This window comes from Anguilla anguilla, chromosome 1 (assembly GCF_013347855.1).
Source record: "Anguilla anguilla isolate fAngAng1 chromosome 1, fAngAng1.pri, whole genome shotgun sequence".
Lineage (NCBI taxonomy): Eukaryota > Metazoa > Chordata > Actinopteri > Anguilliformes > Anguillidae > Anguilla > Anguilla anguilla.
Genome location: NC_049201.1, coordinates 16,245,066 through 16,266,624, shown reverse-complemented (window position 1 = coordinate 16,266,624; position 21,559 = coordinate 16,245,066). Strand labels below are relative to the sequence as shown.

The 21,559-nt window shown below is 50.7% G+C and overlaps 1 protein-coding gene across 5 annotated transcripts in view; it reads left to right on the top strand.

Annotated features, from left to right (window-relative positions):
• Positions 1–21,559, top strand: part of LOC118210491 (kinesin-like protein KIF26A) — a 107,226-nt gene that overhangs the window by 69,454 nt on the left and 16,213 nt on the right. For 4 of the 5 annotated variants that reach the window (XM_035386695.1, XM_035386703.1, XM_035386711.1 and 1 more), the window contains 2 exons: positions 13,507–13,690; positions 20,982–21,191. In XM_035386695.1, the coding sequence (XP_035242586.1) occupies positions 13,507–13,690; positions 20,982–21,191 (394 nt within the window). Of the gene's footprint in view, positions 1–8,712; positions 9,015–13,506; positions 13,691–20,981; positions 21,192–21,559 lie in introns of those variants that run through there. The other variant, XM_035386731.1, reaches the window with a different exon arrangement.

Sequence of the window (21,559 nt, the reverse complement as noted above, 5' to 3'; positions counted from 1 at the left end):
GCAGCTATAGGAAGCAGAGGCCAACCATCTCATAGTGAACCTCTCTGTGGAGAGTTCTGAGGACCAGCCCAGGGATAGGCAGAGGGGATTTTGAAGCCATTATTAGTAATTTACAGTGGATACCTCAGATAGTTTAGTTAGATGTAAGGAGACCGTGATGTGTGCACGAGGTGTGTGCTGTTCACTATTTCAGTAATTACTGGATTTACATTTTTACGGCTTTCATTGTGCCTGCCCTATACTAACCCACATAGGGATTTGAGGGATGCTTCCTTGGTGACCACCATCTCCCTGGTCTCCTCAGGGCACAGGTCCCCCCATGCAGATAACCTGGAGGTCATTACTGTGCTGATCTGTATGCTGTGAACAGACTGCTAATTTACTGTTCAGCCCTCCACTCGTCTGCCCAGACACAGGTGAGGCAACCATTTTAATCCAGTGCCTCTGCTTATTCGGTGCCAGACTTTCACATCTGCGGAGCGATGCAGCCCACCCAGTCCGGCGACTGCACTGTTCCCGACCCGCACCGCAACAGATTAAAACTTGACCGCTTAATTTCCAGACAGTGGAATTCGACAAAGGGGGGGGTCACCTCAATAGACGCTGGCAAAAGCGGCGGAGAAAAAAGCCGTGACTTGTGTCACGCCGAATGGAAACGTGGAAATGTGTTTCGTTTCATCTTTTCCATTTTATTTTAATTAGAATGTCTTCCGTTTAGGCTCCAACTGTTTAATTTATTTTAGGTCGACAGGGGATTCCAGCCGCGCCGCACTCGGGGATAAAGCAATTGGAAGCTGACTCCAGTGCGGCTCCCGCAATCATATTACTCTGTTCATTTCTCAGGCAGAAAATGATTTACCTTAATTCTGGCTGCCTCTGGCTGGCTCGCAGCCAAGTCAGCGATCTCTGAGAGGTGCAGGGGTGAAACGTCTGCGTGCGGCGTTCCCACACCCCGCCCCCCCTCCCCTCTCCTACCGCGCGCCCCCTTTTTCTCGCCTGGTTTCTCTCTTCCTCTTTTCCTGATGCCTCCTCTCCCTCTGTCCTTTTCTCTCTCTGCATGCGCCCAGTCTTTCTCTTTCCCTCTGTTTCTCTCTTGAGGTCCCCCTAATCCCTCTTCTCGTTTCACACCGAGTGCAGTTACAGATGAATACTAATAAGATCACAAAAGATTGCTTGTTAGGTACTTTTCAAGGGCCCGTGCATTTGGACATCTTTCGGGGTGGGTTGGGTGAAAGTGGCCACAATGTTGCTGTATTTCCGTGCATGATGAATGGAGAATGCCATCTGGTTTTTCTGCTGGAGAATTTCACTTTGGGGTATTTACTGTTCTTATGTACTGTAATGATTCAGTGTTTTTGGGAGAAACTATTTTTATGATGTATTGTTAACTGTATATGGGAGCATAATGGCATTGGCTTTTTTTTTTTGGTTTTTGGGAGCAGCGTGTTTAAGAATTCCCCCAAAGGAAATGCCTTTGTGTGATAAATGGGGCAGCAGTGTAGTGTGACGTATAGGGAACTGGGCTCGTAACTCAGGTTGTGGGTTTGATTCCCTGCTGGGGCACTGCCTAAATCTGGATTTCTGTAGTAAAAACGTCCGTCTTTATAAGGAGATCGTATGTAAATGCGTAAGTCACCCGGGATAAGAATGTTTGCTAAATGCTGAAATGTAAATATGGTGTAAATGGGCTGTTGCACCCGTGAAACACTCAAAATGTACTGGGACTGCCATCATCTGTCTCTCAGAAACCATGCACATGTAGTCAGAATCCGCGGTGCTCAGTGCTCTAAGATTATGTGTGTTCACGGATGCCGTGCTCAGTCTGTGCGGTGGTTTGTGCGGAGGAGGTGTGGGGATTGGCTGGAGTGTTACTGTTGCTCCAGATATGGAGCTGTTGAGATGTCAGAGAGAGCTGAGCGTGAGTATGGAGTGGTCCCGCTGGGGTCAGCTGGAGGAGCGTGTGTAAATCCCCTCAGCAGCTGTGCGCCGCTCAGCGCGGCTGCCCCAGTTCCGACAGCGGGCAGGAACGCGGAGACGCGTCCTTAACGTTTGTGGACAAACACGCTGTGCCCTCCGAGCCAAAGCAAACGCGCTCCTCCCGCGCCGTTAGCATCGCGTTCCCCAGGCCGGCCGACTGATTCCGCACACAGCGCTGTGTCTGGGGTCCGGGGGATGTCCTTGCTCTCACCTCTGAGGGGGAACTTGGCTAAAAGCTACTCTCCGATCACGCTAATGCGGAGAGCTAGGTGAGATGTTTCTTCCCCGCTCATTTTCATTCTGACGGGACATTGTGTCGGTGGTTCAGCCGTTCTGTCGCACCGTGCCAAGATCGCCGTCACGCGTGCGTTAATTGGCTTGGGAACAGCGCGATAAAGGCGTAAGCACCCCGGGGGCCGGGAGTGTACAAACCGAAGCTACACTTGGCACTCCGTGTTAAGGCGGTCCCCGAACGCGGCGCTGAAAAGCCACGCACCTGTCACTCCGCGTCTGAACAAAGGCCTCCGTGCCAGCCCCAGCTTTTCATGGCGAGATTAGCAGGTGCGGACAGGTAACAGGAGACGGCCGTTATAGCGGTATTACGCTGTTGTTTTAAAGCTGCTGGAATTCATTTGCACGGATTTATTGAGCCTCCAGAAGCCTGGAGGTGCGAGCCTGTCTTAAATCTCTCCAGCCACCTCCTGGAGGCTGTGTGTATTAGTTTCATCTGCCATGAAATGGGCTTGGAGAAGAGACTCAACCCTCCAGAGTGCCTTTAAAGACCGTTCCCATTAAGGAAACAGCAAGTCAAATGAAAAGTGCTCCTGTTACCCGATAAGAGAAGGTGGCGAATGAGAAACATGGAGAGTTGGAGAGATTTAAAAATAATTTATCCCTGGCTGTTACTTAGAAGGTGGGAGTGTCTGGCTGAGCAGTGGAGTTGGCCTTTGTTTGAAGAGACTTAAGGGGCATTCACATGAGTAAACGAATACTGGCTTCCCTCCTCCTCGTCTGGACCGTAGTCGCTACATAAAAGTGGAAAGCGTTCTTAAGCCATGCTGATATTAAATTGTACCAGACTGCCTTTCACTCACATAAACTAGTTTTGTTCAGTGGAAGAGGCAATTCTGAGCTAATGTAGCCATGGCTGAACAAATCCATGTGCCATTACTTACAGTCCCATTTCAGGCATACACAGATCTCCCTCATTACTGCTGGAGTCGATGACATGCTGTGTAAAAAAAAACAGTGAAGAAACCAGACCGATTTAGGGTCTGGTGGCTAAATGGATTAGCATCAGACTGGTATCTGGTCAGCAACAGTATCGAGTGAGAAAGTAGATTAAGAAGATAAGTCCTCCATGAAAAGAGAGTTATAGGAATCTGTATTTGGACATGAAAGGGACAGTCTGGAAGACTGAGATGGAGGAGGTGTTGCACGTGGAACCGCTCAGGAGTGACATTTTTGCTGAGGGTCATACCTGTGGAAGTGCTTCTAAGAAGGCTGTTTTAAAGAGGCTTGCTGTAGAAAGGGCGATACAGCTTGTGTCTGTCCCAATAATGTCACTAGTCATATGCTTTTAATAGACACATTGAGGTGAAGTGCTGGGGTGTCTGTGATGTATTTTGTTGTAAACATGGGGGCTTTCCAAAGGAATACATATTTTCAAAGGTTCCCACACACACTGGGGTGCGGTGTACATTTTTGAAAGTGGCCACTGACATTTCTAAATAAACTCCTGAGTTGATTTGTTACTGGTCCCCTTGTGCACTTGAAGATAAAACCCATGTTGAAAGAGCTGTGAGATTAGGGTCGTGTTTTTTGGCTATGGAATGAAGCTCCGTTGGGTGTTTGGCCAGCACTGCCTAACGCTGCTTTTAGAGAGGACACACGAGACGATGTTCGAGGCGTAATTGATGTCATGTGTCAGCCTCGTACTTTGCCCCCATTTAAAAAAAGTGGACAGGCCGCGGACCTTTCCCTGTGTTTGGAGGAAACCCTAGACTGAACCGTACAGCGGACATATTCCCACATCTCCCAGGTTATTTAAAGAGCCAATCCCGTTTGACCCGGTTCATTCCGCATTTATCAGAGCCCTGGTGATGCGTGCGTACGTATCACGGAGCATACATCAGGGTGAACCTGTCACGTGGAGAGCAAACATAGGCCATCTGGCGGGGATAAATACGGCACATTTGGTTGAGCTCTGAAAGCGAATGTGAGAGGAAATGTGTGAGAATCGGCGTCGGGGTGAAGCCGCGTTCCACGCCCGCTCTCCCGTTCCCCATCCTCGCTCTCCCGACCTTGGCTCTGCGTCGTCTCGTCCCTTTCCCCGCCGTAGTCAGGCCGCAGAAGATGACATCATCCTCCACGTCCACGGCATGATGTCATCATTAATCAATCACAGGCACGGGGATCGGCGGTGACCCGAGCTTGCGCCTTCCTGTCCACTTTCCGTCTTTATTGATGCAGAGAAGCCATCTTGAGCTGTGGCTTTGTATGGGTTGCGTGTTGATTTCATCAGCGCTTGTGTTGGTAAATCTCGTGGCAACTTTTGAACTGTTTGTCCTAATTTTCATTTTAAATGAACAAATTCTCTATGAATGTGTATGGTTATAGGAAGTGTTTTATGCATTTATGCATATTGGAAAATATTTTTATTGCAGTAGTGATTACTATTTTTAATTAATTATAATTATTGAAGATACATAACACATCTGACTGCAGACTTGACATGAGTTTACATTAATTAAAGAAGGTAAATCCTGGTAAATGCATACGTGGCTACAGCATATTCTGGTGTGGATTTCTTGTACCACACTTACCTCCTGATGTTCCTAGTATATTGAGACAGGCCCACTCCGCTTAATGACAGGAGGCCCTCTGTCCTGAAGTCCCTTTGTATTTATGTACCTTGTTTAGCTCGAGCCGTTCCTCACTGTCCCTGGGACTGGCTTTTAAAGGAGTACCATGGTGGTTGAACGTGACACTTCCCAGTTATCTTCAGGCAACAACAAAACAAATGTGCATAATTTTTTTATTCTTCAGTCATTTCAATGTACTTTAAAACGTATTTTTCTAAGCCTAAATTTCCCACTATAAAAATTCACCCGAACCGTCTGGGCGTGGTAATGAGAACTGTCAGTTAGCTATGATTGACAGACCGTTCCCCGTTACCATAGCTACCCCCATGATACGCGCTCTCTATGGGAGACTGAATTTTCACAAGCTAGCTAGCTTAGTAGTATATCAAGTATCGATAGATAGCTAAGGTAAGGACGTTGACTTGTATCCAGTTACAATTTTTGCTATCTAGCTAGCCAAGTTAAGATAAAAGCACAACTATAACGTCCTCATAAAAGCGAACTAGCAAGCTAACGTTATCGATAACATTGCCTTATGAAAGCAAACCTCCTAGCTAGCTAACGTTAGCTAGCTAGCTAAATGAATATAACCAGAAATAATCTAAAGGAACTCTAATTTAAGTGAACCTAACGTTAGTCAAATATTTGCATTGTCTGAACAGCAGGATGGTGTGTCCTGTCAGATTTCTTTACGGGGCGTGGAAATAGGAGTGGTTACTGTATTCGTGACGTAGAAAAATGACAACTTTCTCAACCGGTTGAAAATGGGACGACGAATTTAAAACGCATATTTCTCCAAAAAATACAGAACGGACATATTTAATACTTTGCTCATTGTGTTTCTTCAATGCCTCTTGTGCAAATAGCACATAAAACAGAGAAAGTGTGAAAATCACCATGGTACTCCTTTAATTTGTAAGCTGAAGTTTCTGAAAGCCTGTTAAAGTCCCATCACTTCCTGTTTTCCCCATTATAAGGGCGGAGAGAGTCCTGCTTGTCCTCTACGCTATCTGATCTTTCACACTGGCCATTATCCGCAGGTCTGGCTGCGACCCAGCCCTGCCATTCAGGTAAAGGGGCCTGTGATTGGCTGTCCTTGGCTGAGGCAGAATTGTGGGGGTAATGTAGCCCGATATCAGTCTCAGCGATCTGCCCCTGGTTGAATGGGTAGACCACAGTTATCTTGTCTGTGGAGAAAAGGGGTAGAAGAAGAAAGGAGCATGTCAAAGATGGTAAATGGGGCCAATGCTGTAATTAGCCCAAAAGGCTGGTGGGGGACTGTGGAGGCAGAGGGGGTGGGGTGGGGGGGGGGGGTGCAAGAGACAAATTTTCACAAACAAGCTAATGGGAGCTCAGGCTAATGAGTGTCTGGGCAGAAGAATTTCTCTTGCTAATTTGACAAAGCCTGAAAGGGCTGCAAAGATTATTGACACCAGGCCAATTGTGAGGCATCGGAACCTGTAGCTACCACCCTCCCCCCAAAACACACACTGACACACACACGCACACACAGACACACTCCCCGCCATCTCTGCTTTGAATTTAGATGTCCATTCTGTAGCTAACAAAGGGCTTGAAGGCTATTATTTCCCTGACAGCCCTGGCTAACATTAATCTTACCTACGTTCATTTATACATATTAGAATCATTATGGATTCACGGAGAGAGGGGAAGTGGGAGACGTGATGGAGCTGGAGAGGGCGTGTCGACAGTTCGGACCATTCCTGGTCTTTTGTCGCTTCCTTTGATCCTCAACGCCACACGGAACCATATTGTACGCGTTAGCGGCGCTTCTAGACAGCGTAGGCCTGTGCTCCTGGCTTCGTGGCCAGCGGACTCATTAGCGCTGACAGAGACAATGATCACTGCCCTACAGCGGGGCTGCTGGGGGATAGGGCCCGAAGCACAGGAGCTCTGCAAAGGCCTTTTATCATTCAGGGCAGGGCCTGGGGGAAAGCGGTATGAAATGCCGTTAGAAAGGCCAGCCTTCCCTCCGCGAATTAAGCGTTCAGCAGTTCTCAGAAACCCAGATAATGGCCGATTCAAGATCTGGCTGTGCTGATGCAGGTGTCAGCAAAGGTTTGGTGGAATCAGTCCCTTTGGGGGGGAGAGTTAAAAAAAAAAAAAGAATCCATGACATGGCTGTGGTGTTTAAAACACATGCGCAAAATTGACAAATAGACCCACCTTTTCATTAACAGAGAGGCGTATGAAAGCACAGAATATAAGATGAGATACCCTTGGTAGACACTAAGAAATTCAGAGGGAGTATATTGCAAATCCACGCATGCATGCAAATCCAATTTGCATGCCTTTGCCATGGTTAAGGAGTGTCTGGCCAGTGCTTCCCCCTCAGTATTGGAGACTAATTGCTTTGTTTGGACATGCCTGTGATCAGAAGGCAGGTAGAAGGCAGGTTCACACACAGGCTGTATTTGGGGAAGTGTAGCTGGAGGAAGCGGGTTCCCTCTGGGCTGGCTGACCGGTGTAAAGCCAATAGAGGGGCAGATTCGGCGCAGCCAGTGACATGGGGTTTAGCTAGCCGGCCGCTAAATTGGCAGCCCGGGGACTCCTCGTACCGCTCCGCTGTCCGGTGGCTCGCTGGCCAGTTTGTTTTTTCCTGTGCCGCTGCCCTTTCTCCCCCCCCCCCGCCTGCATCAATCCATCTTTCTGAGCCGTCAGCCATCCATTGTTCACCCCCCCATCATCCCTCCCCTGCCTTTCCCCTCTGCTTTAAACATCTCTCACTGATCAGCTGTTTCACCACCCCATCCGTCTCCTCAGCCCTATTTATACATCTATCTCTCACCATCTCTGTCTCACGGTCTGTAATTAATAGCTTTATCTCATTCATCTGACTAATTACATCCTAGGCAAAAAAAAACAAAAAAAACATGGGCACGCACACACACATGCACACTCACACGCATTTTCACACCCACACACACACACACTCGTGCAGGCACACTAACCAAATCTCTTTGAAGTCCGAGAGAGAATAAGAGGAGGGGGCTCTGCACCGCATGAAGTATTCATGCGTATCGCGGCGGTGTGTGTGTGTGTGCGCGTGCGGTGTGTATGTGTGCGCGGCGCGTGTGTGGAGAGGGCTGGAGGATCGCGCGGCGGCACTGCTCCCACACCTCGGCGTGGCTGGCAGAAAAGGGGCTGGGCTGAGGAGAGGGACGGAGAGAGCGAGAGAGAGAGAGAGAGAGAGAGGGAGAGCGAGGGAGAGACGGCAGGACAGCTGCCAGCGCGTTTCTAGCGGCAGGAGCGAGAGCAGGAATTTGCTTTTCTCTTCCCTGCACCTCCCCGAGGACCCGAGCCAAACGGCTCCTCTTCTGCGGGGGGCTCCGCGTCTCCTCCCCCTCCCCTCTCCTCCGCGCGCGCGCTAGCAGCCAGAGCCGCCGAGGCTTCTGAGAGCCAGCCTCACAGAAGAGGCGAAGAGGGAAGGATTAACAGAGACCGAGAGAGAGAGAGAGAGAGAGAGGGGAGAGAGCAGAGCCGTCCGAGCTCTGAGGAGCGAAAGAGCTGGAGGGATAAAGAAAGAGGGAGAGGGAGAGAGAGGTAGGGAGGGAGAGAGAGAGAGAGAGAGAGGGAGGGAGAGAGAAATAGGAGCTGTTGAGAGCGCAGGGGAAAGACAGCTGTTGGAGGCTTTTTCACTGTGGGAGACTCAGAACTTTAGTGGCAGGGAGAGAGCAGGGCGCTTGGAAAATATGCTCAGCGGAGGCACTGCTTTCCTCTCTGTGCCCTTCGCCCTGCAAGCAACTTTTCCAGAACCCCCTCGCCCCCAGCGCCGGGATCCCGCCCCCCGCGGGTTCTGACGACCCCCCCCCCCCCCCACCGACGGGTGCGCCCGGCACCCCTGCGATGTGGCCGGCCCCCCTCCCTCGCTCCCCGTGGCTCCTCGCAAGTCGGCGTGTAATCAAGCGGAACCCTCGATGATTGTTAGCGGAGTAAAGCGGACCCCCCCTGACCCCGCCAGCAGACCTCCTCCTCCTCCTCCTCCTCCTCTCTTTCCCTCCTTTACCCTCGTCCTCCGTTTCTAGCCTTTCCCAGCCTTTCCACATTCTCAAATAATGGAGTACCCCGGAAAAAAAGGAATGGAAGGAAAAGTTCGTCTTTGTTTCGGTCTCTGGTTATGAACGCTAAATAGAGGATGGATTGGAGAGAACTGTAAGTAAATCTGTTTTCAACTGTATTTTCTTTTCCTGGCCTTCTTGTCCAACAATGCTGTTATTGCAATTTTCTCTTAACTGTCGTTGGCATTGTGATTTGGTGTGCGTTTTTCTGGGCTTGTTCCACCCCTCTGGTTCCTTCCCTGAAGCCCCTTTCCCAAACTGGTTCCCCGGAGCTGCACTGTCAGATCCTTTCAGACCGTGGAGAATTTCTGAATAGAAAATCCGCTGGTCTGAGCAGGACCTCAGAAAAACCTGCGCGTGGCGTTGGACCCTGCATGCGCACATGGCCGTACGGCGCGGGAGCGGGGGGCTGAACAGGTGGGCAAGCTTTAGCACGGAAATGGAGGCGCTGCCTTTGTGCCCATTTTCCATTCAGCGATCAGAGCCGGCGCTCTTGACTGGGAGAGGGGGGAGCCGTGACAAGCGGTTAATTTCCTCATTACCGTCCACGCGCGCCCGTATAGAGGGGAAGTGTCACGGTGATTATGCTATCGTTTACCGAGCGTCCCCGAAGTGCCCACATCATCACGCAAGCTGCTTCCACGCCTCACCTGGGCACATGGTGTCAGTGGGCTCTGCCACATGGCATTCTGTGCCACCCTGTTCTTTGTAAGAGAGGGCGGGGGGTTGCAGGTGTTGGCTGAGTGTCTTGCAGGCAGATGAGGTGATTGAGCAAAGGCTTTGTCTAGATCAGTGGATTTTCAGACATACTTCCTTGCGTGCACACAGGCACTCTCTCTCTCACCCTCCTTTTATCTGTTCCTCTGTCTTTCCCCCCCCTCTCTTTCGGTCTCTCTTCAATTCTCTCACACATGCCGCACACTCTTTGTCAGACGCACATACTCTCTGGCACACAGGATTTTTCTTTTTCTGTCACACACACACACAGAGGCTCTTTTGCACACACACACTCACACTCACACGCAGAGTCTCTCTTTCTCTCTCTCACACACACACACACACGCTCTTGTGCACACACACACACACAGGCTCTTTTGCACGCAGACACTCACACTCATGCGCACACACACATACAAGCAGCCAGGCAGCTCCCCTGAGTCCCCACCCCCCCATGCACGTCTTGGACGCAGTAATTACTTCATCAGCCGGTGGTGTGTTCTCTGATTGTGCTCTTGGGCAGTCGCTGCAGGAGGCTGGGAAGGGAGAACAGTGGGGCTGTCACTCCAGGAGGTGGGGAAGAGGAAAAGATGCTGGCAGACGCCCCCTGTCCAATGCGCTGGGAGCAGGACTCTAATGAGCTAAAGCACAGCTGGCTCACACTGTGACAGACTGACATGCTCTCTCTCTCTCTCTCTCTCTCTCTCTCTCTCTCTCTCTCTCTCTCTCTCTCTCTCTCTCTCTCTCTCTCTCTCTCTCTCTCTCTCTCTCTCTCTCTCTCTCTCTCTCTGTCTCTCTCTCTCTCTCACTCTCTGCATGCCCCCCTCTTTCTCCTCCTCTTTCTTTCTCTCACACCCCGTTCTCATGTTTCTCTCATACCTAGACGTACAGTATATATTTGCACCACACGCACGCACACTCATTCCGTGCACTGACAGAGATTCTCGCTTCTCACTAACACTTGTACCCGTGCACACTGACACGCATCTGCTCGTGAGTGTCAACTGGGAAATTGATCCCCTTTGGCTGAATTTAGAAAGAACTTTGATGCTCCCCATAAAAAGACACATTCTTCTGTTCCAGCCGTGCTTCTCTTCAGCGGTCATCCAAATCAGCCAAATTTACACTCACTAAATCAGAGTGAGACAGACAGACTGCAAAACATTTCCATGAATGGAAGGTTGGTTAGTGGCATGCTTTGCGTGCTTTAAGAGGATATTCTTGGACAAATGCTTTTGTCAGGTGTATAATTTCGCTTTTTCAGTACCTTCAGGTCTAACACCAGTTGAAAACTGATCATTTTCCAACAAGATGCAGAGTGCCTCTGCTGGTCAAAAGGAGGAACTGCGACTCTTCAGTAGGCGAGACCTCCCCTCAGGCTTTCATTCCCTCTCCTCTCTCCGCGAAATAAAATCCAGTCAGTTGTGGCCAAAAGGCACTCCGAATACCAATCTGAATAATATGGTGATCACAAGGACATTTTTTATGCATCCAAATGGGAAGGCTCTCAGATGGATGGACGGGTGTAAAACACAATGTGTGAGATGAAATGATTGACTACGAGGCAGTTTTATTGAGTCCATTAAGGTGTTAGTTGCATTGGGCCTCCTTTCCACCGATTCTGCCTCTCGCACATAAACCCACTCTTCTATTAAAGCGGGGAGCAGAGGGGCGCAATCCGCGATCGCACGATTCCCCGTTTTATGGTCATTTAATCTTTTTACTTCCCATTTTTAGCGCGGCGCGTATGTGAGGTCCCGCGTCGTACCCGACGACGCCGGCCTTGGAAATCACCTCAAAGTGACATTGCTTTATGCCGCGGCGGTAAACAGATGAGTGCGGGTTGGCTTTTTCCTGGCGTCGCCGGTCTTATAAATGTGCCCTTAAGCCACACACGCTGGAAAAGAGTAACTGCGGTTTTGAGAGGGCAGGCTGAGCGGCGAGATTGGATCTGGCCGGCTGGCGGCGGGGGTCGGGGCTGGGGAGCGCGGGGGGGGGCTCCGCTCAGTCGATTCCCTGCCCGTTATTGCTTTTCCAGCACTCCCCTCTGCGGGACGACGGCGTGCTTTAATTGGAGTCAAACCCAGGCGTCCCCGACACTCCCCCCGCAGCCAGCGCCAGTTAAACGCCGGCGCGGAGGAGCCCCTCGAACGCGGCCTCTGACCAGAGAGACGGTACGACGGGCCGTGTCCGCGGCGCGTCCCGAATCCCGCCAAAACACACGCGTGCGCGCTAGCTCGCTCGCTCGCTCGCTCCAGTCTTAATCGCTCGCCTTTTGCGATTGGAGATTTACTGTCATGTATAATGCAGCGTGATCATGTGTTGTTTAAGAGAGGGCTGAGGACGGGGGGGATTTACTGTGTATGCGCTTTGTGTGCGGTGCGTAGGGGGTGGGAGACCCAGACGCGCAGCCCACACCAGATGTGGGTGCCGCGCTCTCAGGACGGAGTTTTGAGGAGCAATAAAGCCCGTTGTCAGCGAAGCCCACCCATTTGCTTCCTGTTAACGGGGGCCTGTAAGCGATACTTCCAAAAATGAAAAAAAAAAAAGCGGGATTAAAAGACGTGCCGGTGTTTACATTCCGGAGCTTTATCTGGCCTTCCCCAAATGAGGGAACGTCATTCCTCTCTACGGATAACTTGGGAGATTAGGGCGTATCACTTTCCGTGACATTATCGCCGGGTCATTCCATCTGTTCCTTCTGATGAAATGACTTCACTGTGGGCTTTTCTTTCGGTGTTTTTCTTTCTTTCTTTCTTTTTTTGGTGGGGGTGTCCAAATTTGTGTCAGTAACAATTTCATACCCATATCAGCCGTTGCCATTAAAGGAGCATGAATCTCTTAAGCATAAGAGGGTGCAGGGGATGTAATTAAGCAAGTCCAGAGTAGCTTACCCTCCACCCCCACTGTTTTGGGGAATGTTCACATACATGTACAGGGTTCAAAAGAAGCAGCAATTACTCTTGTGTCTTGTGAATTCTGTGCCGTTGTGCCTTGCAGCAAAGGGAGATGAACAGAAAGCCGCTTCGCTTCAAAAGCGTTCTCTGGAATTCCGCGGAAAGCCTTCCCCTTTCCGTCTCCCGCGGACGCTGATGTTTAAGGAAAGGTCATGAATTTCGCAGATCGCGTTTTAATGCGAAATGCATTGCTTCTGCGTTTGTGCTAAAGAACAGCATGAAGCACTAAAACCTAACCCCATGTCACTGTCTTAGGAATCCAAAGACAGCCAGAAATGCATCATGTGATTGAACACATCATTTGTGAGGCCGCGCTTGTTGTAGTTGAATACAAGCGCCGCAGTGGCAGCTAGCAGCTATTGGTCTGATGAGAACCCGCTGTTTAACACTGTTACAGTCATACAGGAGCTGAGATGAGTCACACAGGGGCTGCCATGTGAGAACAGGGGCTCACCTGCCTGATGTGTATAATGTTAGCGTGGCTAACGTGGCTAGCTATGTGATGTGGAACGGTGGACAGTGCCCTGGTTCACACAGTGGGGTGGGGGGAGTGGGCAAGGAACCGCAGGCCCAGCTTGTCTGTGTGTTTTTTTCTTCAGCACGGAGAACAGGAGTCTGTCTTCAACTTTCCCATGTCAATTCTGCACACTGGCTTTGAAGCTCTCCCCCCTCAGAAAAGCCAAAACAGACCTCAAAACCACTCAACAAAAGGGATTATGGGTTGTTATTCTTCATTCACCTGCCAGCAAAAGGCATAGACTGCCTGGGGTAATGTGTGATTTCGGGGAATTTCATTGAAAAGACCAGATTCTCCGAGGTCCCAGGTTATTTAATACGCTCCCTTTCTCTCGTCTGAACGGTAAAGGGTTTGCTTTCTTGCTAAGCGGCTGTCGGTTTATTTGTCCCACGCAGGGCAGCCCAGAAGCTGAACCTCTCGTCCAAGCGCAAGAAGCACCAACCGCCCCTGCCGCTCTCCCAGGAGCCCTCCATCTACCCCACCAGTTTCAGCGGCATCCTGCAGGTGTCTCCACCCCCAGCGCCCCCATGCCTTCTCCGAGCCGTGTCCAAGGTCAAAGACAACCCAGGAATGGGAAAGGTAGGCAGACCTACGTGCATGCACACGCCAGCACGCACATACACACACACACACACACGTGCGTACACACTCGCCAGCACGCACATACACACACGCACACACTCGCCTGCACATGCATATACACACACACACGTGCGTACACACTCGCCAGCACGTGCATGTACACACACACACATACAGACACGCGCACGTGCACACAGATACACAGATGCATACACAGACACACATGTACACACACACACACACACACATGCACCAACCTCAGGCACATCTCTAACTTGTCTCACACACACACACATACAGACACACATGTGCACACACACACACATGCGCCAACCTCAGGCACATCTTGAACTTGTCTCACACACACACAGAATGTGGGTGTGGCTGAGGGAAAAGGCCACAGCAGCACACATGTTCTCCGGCGGCTGACTGATCCGGAGCGGGGCTATTCATACGCGCTGAATGCGATAAGGCCCGTGGTATTCCATGAATCCAGTTCTGTGTGTCGGGGGTGCATTCCTGTCGCTCGTGGAGCCACAGTTTGTGAGAGTGGGAGCGCTGCGGCGGCAAGGTGGGGGAGGGCTGTCTGGGCTAATGGGTATCACGGCGCTCTGCTAATCTCAAAGTTTTCTGCTGGATTAACCAAAACATGCTTTACAGTTAAATGGTCACAAAGAGCCTTTTTCTTATTTTATTGGGGGCCAAGATTATGGGGATTGCAGTAAACGGCACTGAAGCTGGACCGGAATGCCCTACGTTTGTTGCAAAGGCCAAACTGTTCAGTGTTTCGGCCTCCATATCTGATAAACAGCTGTCCGCAAAGATAAGCATTTCCTTAAGCCAACCGCACTAAGTCACAACACGGGTTCCCAGCTGGGGGCTTGCGACTCGTGGCAGCGAGCGACAGATTAAACATTAAAAATGACACGAGGGAGACGTCGCCCGCGATCGCATGTCGCACGGCGCACGTGTTCGCAGCGGCGGGGGAGGGGAGAGGGGAGCGACCCGGCAGAGGGAGTTTGGACCCGTGCGCAGGAAGGCTCGGTCAGCGCGCCTCTGCTGCTCTCTGGCCGGAAGGTCGCAATCCGGCTGGAGCCGTGCGGGTAATTAAATCACCTCTGCGTGACACGGGTGATTTTTCATCCGCAGAGCGGCACGTGCGCTTGTTTTTCTCCTCTCTCTCTCTCTCTCTCTCTCTGTCTCTCTCCACGCGCAGCCGTGTCACGCTTTGCCTCTCGACCGCCTCTGTGCCCCGCCCCGCCTCCACCGCCCTCGGGCAGAGGAGGCGAAGTCATCGCAAAATATTAGCCAGCTCACCGGACAGCCTTTTAGGTGGAGGAGCGGTGATTGAATGGTGCACCGTGACCTGATGACTCTGTGCTTTTGGGCCTGCCCTACGGTCGTGACTCAAAAATTTGTGTTGCAATGAATTACGCACACCAGCAGTCTCGCACACAGAAAGCCAATGGGCCTACAGGGCCTGTAGTACTGAGCTCCAGTACTGTTGGTTTTTTAAAAGTAGAGCCTTCCTTTTGTAGTATTTTTTTGTTGTTGCTTTATTCAGACGGGGGAAAGCAGAGAGGGTAACAGATAGAGAAGAGATGACGGCACAGAAAGTGACAGGGTGGAGGATCAGGCCCCCAACTGTGGGGGGGGGGGGGGTTTGTATGTGTGTTGAGAGGGTGCTGCCCTACTGACTCCGCCACGCTTCTCGCCTGAACACCAGTGTTCCTGACACTCCAGTCTAATGGAATCACCGCAGGGGGTCCCTCCCTCTGCGGCGAATGCGAAGGTCCTCTTCTGAGGGACTCCATCCACAGGACCCAGATGACACAGTGCCGCAGGTGGCATTTTACCACCCTCAGAACTCCCTTCTCACAATCTGGGTGCGGCTGTGGACGGAGAGGAATTTTATCTGCTTTGAGGAAAAGTGGCATTAAAGAGAATGGCGCTCTTCTCTGTCTGCCTGCCTCTATAGCCTGACGAATGCAGCTCGCCTCTTTATATTTCTCTCATACATAACCCGCCCGGTGGGAGATGTGCACCTGATGCTGGTGGCTGTTCAGGCGCGAGCTGCCATTGCCTCCTGTTTGACTCGAGTCGTAAGTCTTGTTCTTCGGTTGCCTGCAATAAAGCGGAATATCCCGGAGCTCCGGACGTATTCCTTCGTCTCGGTTTACCGTCCCGTTTCCGAGGAGCGCCGGAGCGGCGTGCTGTTTGGCCGACGCGCGGCGATCTCGTTTCTCATCTCTCGCTTTGGCGTCGTGTTTGCCGCGGGGCGGCCGTTCGTTAAAGCCCCCCGAGGCCCAGGCAGCGGGTTGGACGGGAGGGGCGTGACGCTGTCCAGAGCAATAGAGGCATTAGACACGCCAGGACCAGAGGTGAACTGCTGAGAGGATCCTCTAGGTCAAAATACCTCTGCGCCAGGATCAGCGATTAAGCATGATTTCCCCTTCACGCTGTCACGTGCTATAGAGATTGACCTGCGATAAAGCTTTGCTTGTGTTTATTATATGTGCAGTGCTATAGAATGAGCGATGGTTGGCATACATGGTTGGCCGCAGACTGGTAGCTGCCTTGGCTGAGGTTGGGCCAGAGGTGAGAATGGACCAGTCCCATTGCCTTTTTAGCCCCAGAAAATGTGTTTCCACCTTCATCAGCAGCTCAATAAATGGCAGCAAGTGGGACGGTGTCTGTAGTGGGGGAACACCGTAGATGCCTGATTCAAACGGACTCTTTTTCTGGAATGCGTTTGCTGTCCTGTAGGCACACAATCTCAGATCTTATCAGACATTTGCTTGGGAATGCCAGAGATCAACATTCTTGGGCAATTACAGGCAACCAAGTCATCCCAAAACACTACAAAGAATCTCCTCACAAGGTTGTTGGATGGACCTCTGTCTGATCTACTCAGCAGATGCACCAGTCCTGTTGAACAAGGAATCTCCTGCATACAGGAAAAAATTTTGAATAAATGCACACACACATACACACACACATAGACCTACACCCTCCCTCAAACACCCATGCTCCCAATAACAAGCGCACACACAGTTAAACAATGATACTCACAAACATACCCGCCCTTCCTGTGTGTTTGTCGGGTATTGTTCGTGACGCTATGGAAACGGACCTTTAAATATGATTTTTACAGACGGTATGGAGTTTCCCTAGGAGAAAACGGAGCGCACCTGTTTGAAGAGGCTGTTTTCACACGTGTTGCTTCTAAAGAATTACAAGACCACAGGAGTCATTAGTCTCCCCTTTGTGGAGTGCCCAGTGAGAGCAGACTTCATAAAAGCCGGGTTCGTTAATGAGCATCCTCCGCGCGCAGCTGAAAAATGCATCTGTGCCGGGACCGGAGTGAACCGGTTTGACCACGCGTGCTCATTTGCGGGGTTTGTCTTCAGCCCCGCGACAGTGAATGCCTGTCACGGCCGGTTTGTCATTTTCGCAAATTTGATTAACGTGTCAATGGGGCCAAATTTAATTTGCGGCCTCGGCGGCTGTAATTAATGTACCGCAGGCCATTGTGTCGCCGTTAGCCTTCGGACCGAGATATGAAGCAATATGCGTATGTGTCATGAAGGCCGGGATCATTAAAAGTCGTCCCTAATCTCTGTCTGTAAGCCAGTGGTTGGCAAATCTGTACAAATGCATTTTACATTCTTAAAACGAAAGTCCCCTGTTAAACCTGACTGGTAATCCCTAAGAACTACATACTTATGGAGTACAGAGACAATATTTTTTACATACATTGGTGTTCTTTACTTCATATACGATTATGATTTTAATCTCCAGCCCCCGTCACCCAATCTGAGATGGGGGCGCTGATGATCTGATGCCGGGGCCACTCGCTGATTTCCCTTCGACTGGTTTTTTGGAAGGGCTCAGGCGGGTTATGCAGGGGAGTGGGGAACTGGGTCATTAGCCGGTGTGTGAGGTGTGGGAATGCAGTACTGGCTCCTGTGGACTTAATGTTGCATTGTGCTTCAGCTGCTGACAAATGTAAATTTAGCAGGGGCGTCCGGATACGCCACCGGGGCGAAATGGCAGTCATATTTGGGAGCCAAACTAAATGTCACTGCAAAAGTAATTTGTTCAACATATGTACACGTCAGTCATAATAATATCCCCTGCGGAGCAAAATAGAGAGTTTGCTTTGAGCTGGCGGAATGCAGGAATTCATTGCTGGAATGGAGTCAGAGCCAGACATTGTTTCGCGGCACTGGGTCTGGATTTGTAACAATATCCATACACAAATCAGCGGAAGAATACTCTTTTGTGTGGGCCTGAATGACATGGGAAAGGGCACGGGGAAAAAAAAAAAAAAACCTGAATCATTTGTTTTGCTGCCTGTGCAACGAGGGAGGGAAAATGAAGTTATCTGTCGCTCAATATTGCATCGCATGCGCGAGGCATAGTAATGCCGTCTCCAACACCAAGCTCTTTATTGTCTGAGATTGAATTCCTTATCGCCCGGTTGTTAATGCCCAAGCTGTTTGTAGTCACAGCAAAGGAAATGGACGCATGTGAGAATTCCAGTGGCTTGCTGATAAAATTGGAAAAAAAGGTAAATGGCGAGCAATTGGACGCTGTGGCATGAAGCAATTCTGGAGATCAACTGTCCTCTCTTGGACAAGATCCTCCTGCGCTATACACTCTTTGGAGGTGTGGCTTTGTGGGGACGTTTTCATGGAAACGTTGAATTACCCATGCAGTAAAGCAAAGATGTGCAGCATTGTGATTATTCTCTCTGGCCCATTGGCAGCAGCGCTTGCAATTAGCCTTTTGTTAGAAATGTGCTATTCCCCCCTGCTTTGAGCCTCGCGCTGAGTGGAGGCGTGTGTGGCGGCGGAAATAGAGAGCCTCGTGTGAGATTCCAAGGTTAAACGTAGCCGGGCCCGCTTCCCTTAAGGTTGACAGTCTGTGACAGCTTTTCCCCGCTCCAGGAAGGAGAGAATGAACACGGGGTCTCTGAGGAGAAAGGAGAAGCAGTGACTGCAGTGGCACGCGCATGCGTGTGTGTATGTGTGTGTGCGTCTGTGTGTCTCTGCACGTGTGTTAGCGTGTGTGCTTGTATGTGTGTGTGTGTGTATGTGTGCCTCTGAGCATGCGTGTTAGCGTGTGTGCAAGTGTGTGTGTGCACACCTAACCCTGTCCCCCCTTCCCCTCTGCCCAGGAAGTGAAGCCCAGATATGTGTGGCAAAGCGGGTGGCGATAACGGCGCGTAGCGGCTAGCGGGGTCCACGCGGGGCCGCTGCGCAGATCGAATGATGCGTGTAGCGAGTCGCTCGCCGGCTCCCTCCCTGAATTATGTACGGCGGCTGAATTCAGTTTCACTGCTAAATCGGGTGAGAGTGGAATTACAGCACTTAGCGTGGCTCTGCTTCGACACAGTCCCGCTGAAGCTGTTTGGAAAAGACGTTCAGAAAGTCTGCGTTCCCCCCCTCTGGCCAATTAGTACGTCCTGACATCTGCGCCAGCGCTGCCTTAAACTAAAGCCCACGCGGGTCCTCTGGCACTCCACCGTGTGGCAGGTGATTTGTGACGGCAGGTAAGGGCAGCTGTCTGATGTGTCGGCTCGAACCATTTGTCCTCCTCTGTCCCTTTAATCAAAATGGCACAGCTCATTGAGAAATACTGCGTGCGCCTGAAGGTGAGCAGCTGAGGATCCTGTCCTTAGACGTGGGTCGTTCCTTAGTCAGTCCTCGTTTGTTTATCTGTATTTAACGAAAAAAGATTGCCCTTCCAATAAGCCTCAATTTATGCACTTTAAGAGTCAATTTAAAATGAAGTGAGAGAAGGATTGCTTGGAAGTTTATTTTCAGCACCTGTTTAAATCTAGAATATGATCAGTCAGGAGAGAAGACAAGCTTTGAAGTACAGCTCAGTCATTATGTTGGTGCTGCGAGCATCACTCAGACGGAAGTGTAATAGAGCAAATGAATCTAATCTACCCTGCTGCCTTGGAACCCAGCTTGTCTCCCAGCAGCATGGCAGTGGATCTACACCTTCACAGGTATTAAATGTGACACTGAGAAAAGGCAGGGGACTGTGCGGTCGGTTCGATCGGGCAGACTGACAGCTCGGATGGGGGGCGGGGGTTCGACTGTCTGGTTTGCTACACCTCTAATGCAGCGCTCCACCCAGGGGACCAGCCATGGCCCGCGCCTTCAGGTTCAACTCATTTCTAGGTCACTCGACCTCTGTATTTTTTTGCCAGGCAGTCGGGCAGAGAGGGAAATGGCCTGTATTTTGGGTCGTAAGCAGGGTAATCGTCAAACATCCCTGCCTAACAACGCACAGAATAAATCCTTTAATCTGAGCCGCGGTGCATTCTTGGGTGGTGAAACATAACTAATAGTATGTCTGTGTTTTGTAAAAACACAGTTTAAATGCTGATAAGCCCAGGACTCAGTCGGAAGAGTGAATTTGACTTGGTCTGAGTGCTGCTCTGCCAGACAAAACGTACTTAGGCCTGGGTGATATCTCAACAAAGATCTGCAGCTGCCAAGATAGAGGTTACATGCTTTGATCTTGAACATTCTCTGTAAATAAACTGCTGATCTGGTTTATTTTATGAGGACGATATAGAAAAGAGAGCTGCTCTGTGTTGTCATACGCATGGCAGTCCTGAGTGCATTGAGCCGGAATTAGACGCTGGTTTTTTCATCTCTGGGAAAACATGTTAATTTTGTATGGAGTGTTTGTTTTTAGAACTTGGTAAATCGCACTTAAGATCCAGGCGAGACTCTTAAGAGTGTCGGGCAAACGTCTGGAGCATCTTGTCTGCGACTCCGGTATCACAGACGGGGTATTCTAGGCCCCAGAACAGGGGATGGGCTGGGCAATCCGTGTGTCCCAGTCTGCCAAGTTGGGCTTCCTCCAAACACCAGCCGGCTGGTGTTTATCCTTTGCATTACTGCTGAAGGGCACTGTGTGCATATAGGTTAGACATGGTCAATTTCCGTTGCATTTGTGTTGTCTTGTTATCTAACAGTATTAAAAATGATGAGGTAAACCACGAGACACAGTTTACGGATCTTTACTGTTCAAGCGCAGATTTCAGTCACACAGTATCCATCCTCAAGGTGTATCACGTAGCCCATCAATTGCTTAAGAACTGCTGTATCACTTAACAAAAAGTAGTGCCAAGATATTATTTTTCCCGAATAGGTAAGAATTTGACCGACGATGGTGAGAAACCGCGGGTCGTGATTGGCCGACGTTCCGGCACGTTCTCCTGTCGCTCACTTCACTCTGCGTTCCCCTCTCTTCCCTGCAGGTGAAGGTGATGATGCGCATCTGCCCCTCTCAGGGCGCTCACGACACGTCGGAGTCCATGTCCTTCCTCAAGGTGGACCCGCGCAAGAAGCAGCTGACCCTCTACGACCCCACGGCCAGCGCGCACCCCAACTCAGGGCACCGCCGCGCCGCCGTGGCCGCCCCGAAGATGTTCGCCTTCGACGCCGTCTTTACCCAGGATGCATCGCAAGTAAGCGCCAGGGACGCGGCCCAAGGACAGGGAGAAGGTCTTGAGACGGCGGGGGCGGGGGCGGGCTTAGTGCAAAAATGCTTATCTTGGGACTGGAGCATTCCTTTGCAATTTAGACGGAGCAGCTGGGCATTTTAAGTGCGGAGAATAATTAGAATTCCACTCGGGCTCTTATCCAGCCTCCCGAAAATACACACAGCCACAAATGGGGTTCTGCAGGAGGCTAGCCGAACGGAGATCAAAGCGCGATCTTGCGGGAGAAAGGGAAAGGCGAGGGAGGGGCTGCGGCTCCGTTCGCCCAGCTTGAGATTTCCTCGGCGCGAGAAGCAAAGCAAGCAGTCGCCCGCCTTTGAATTGTTGTTACGGGG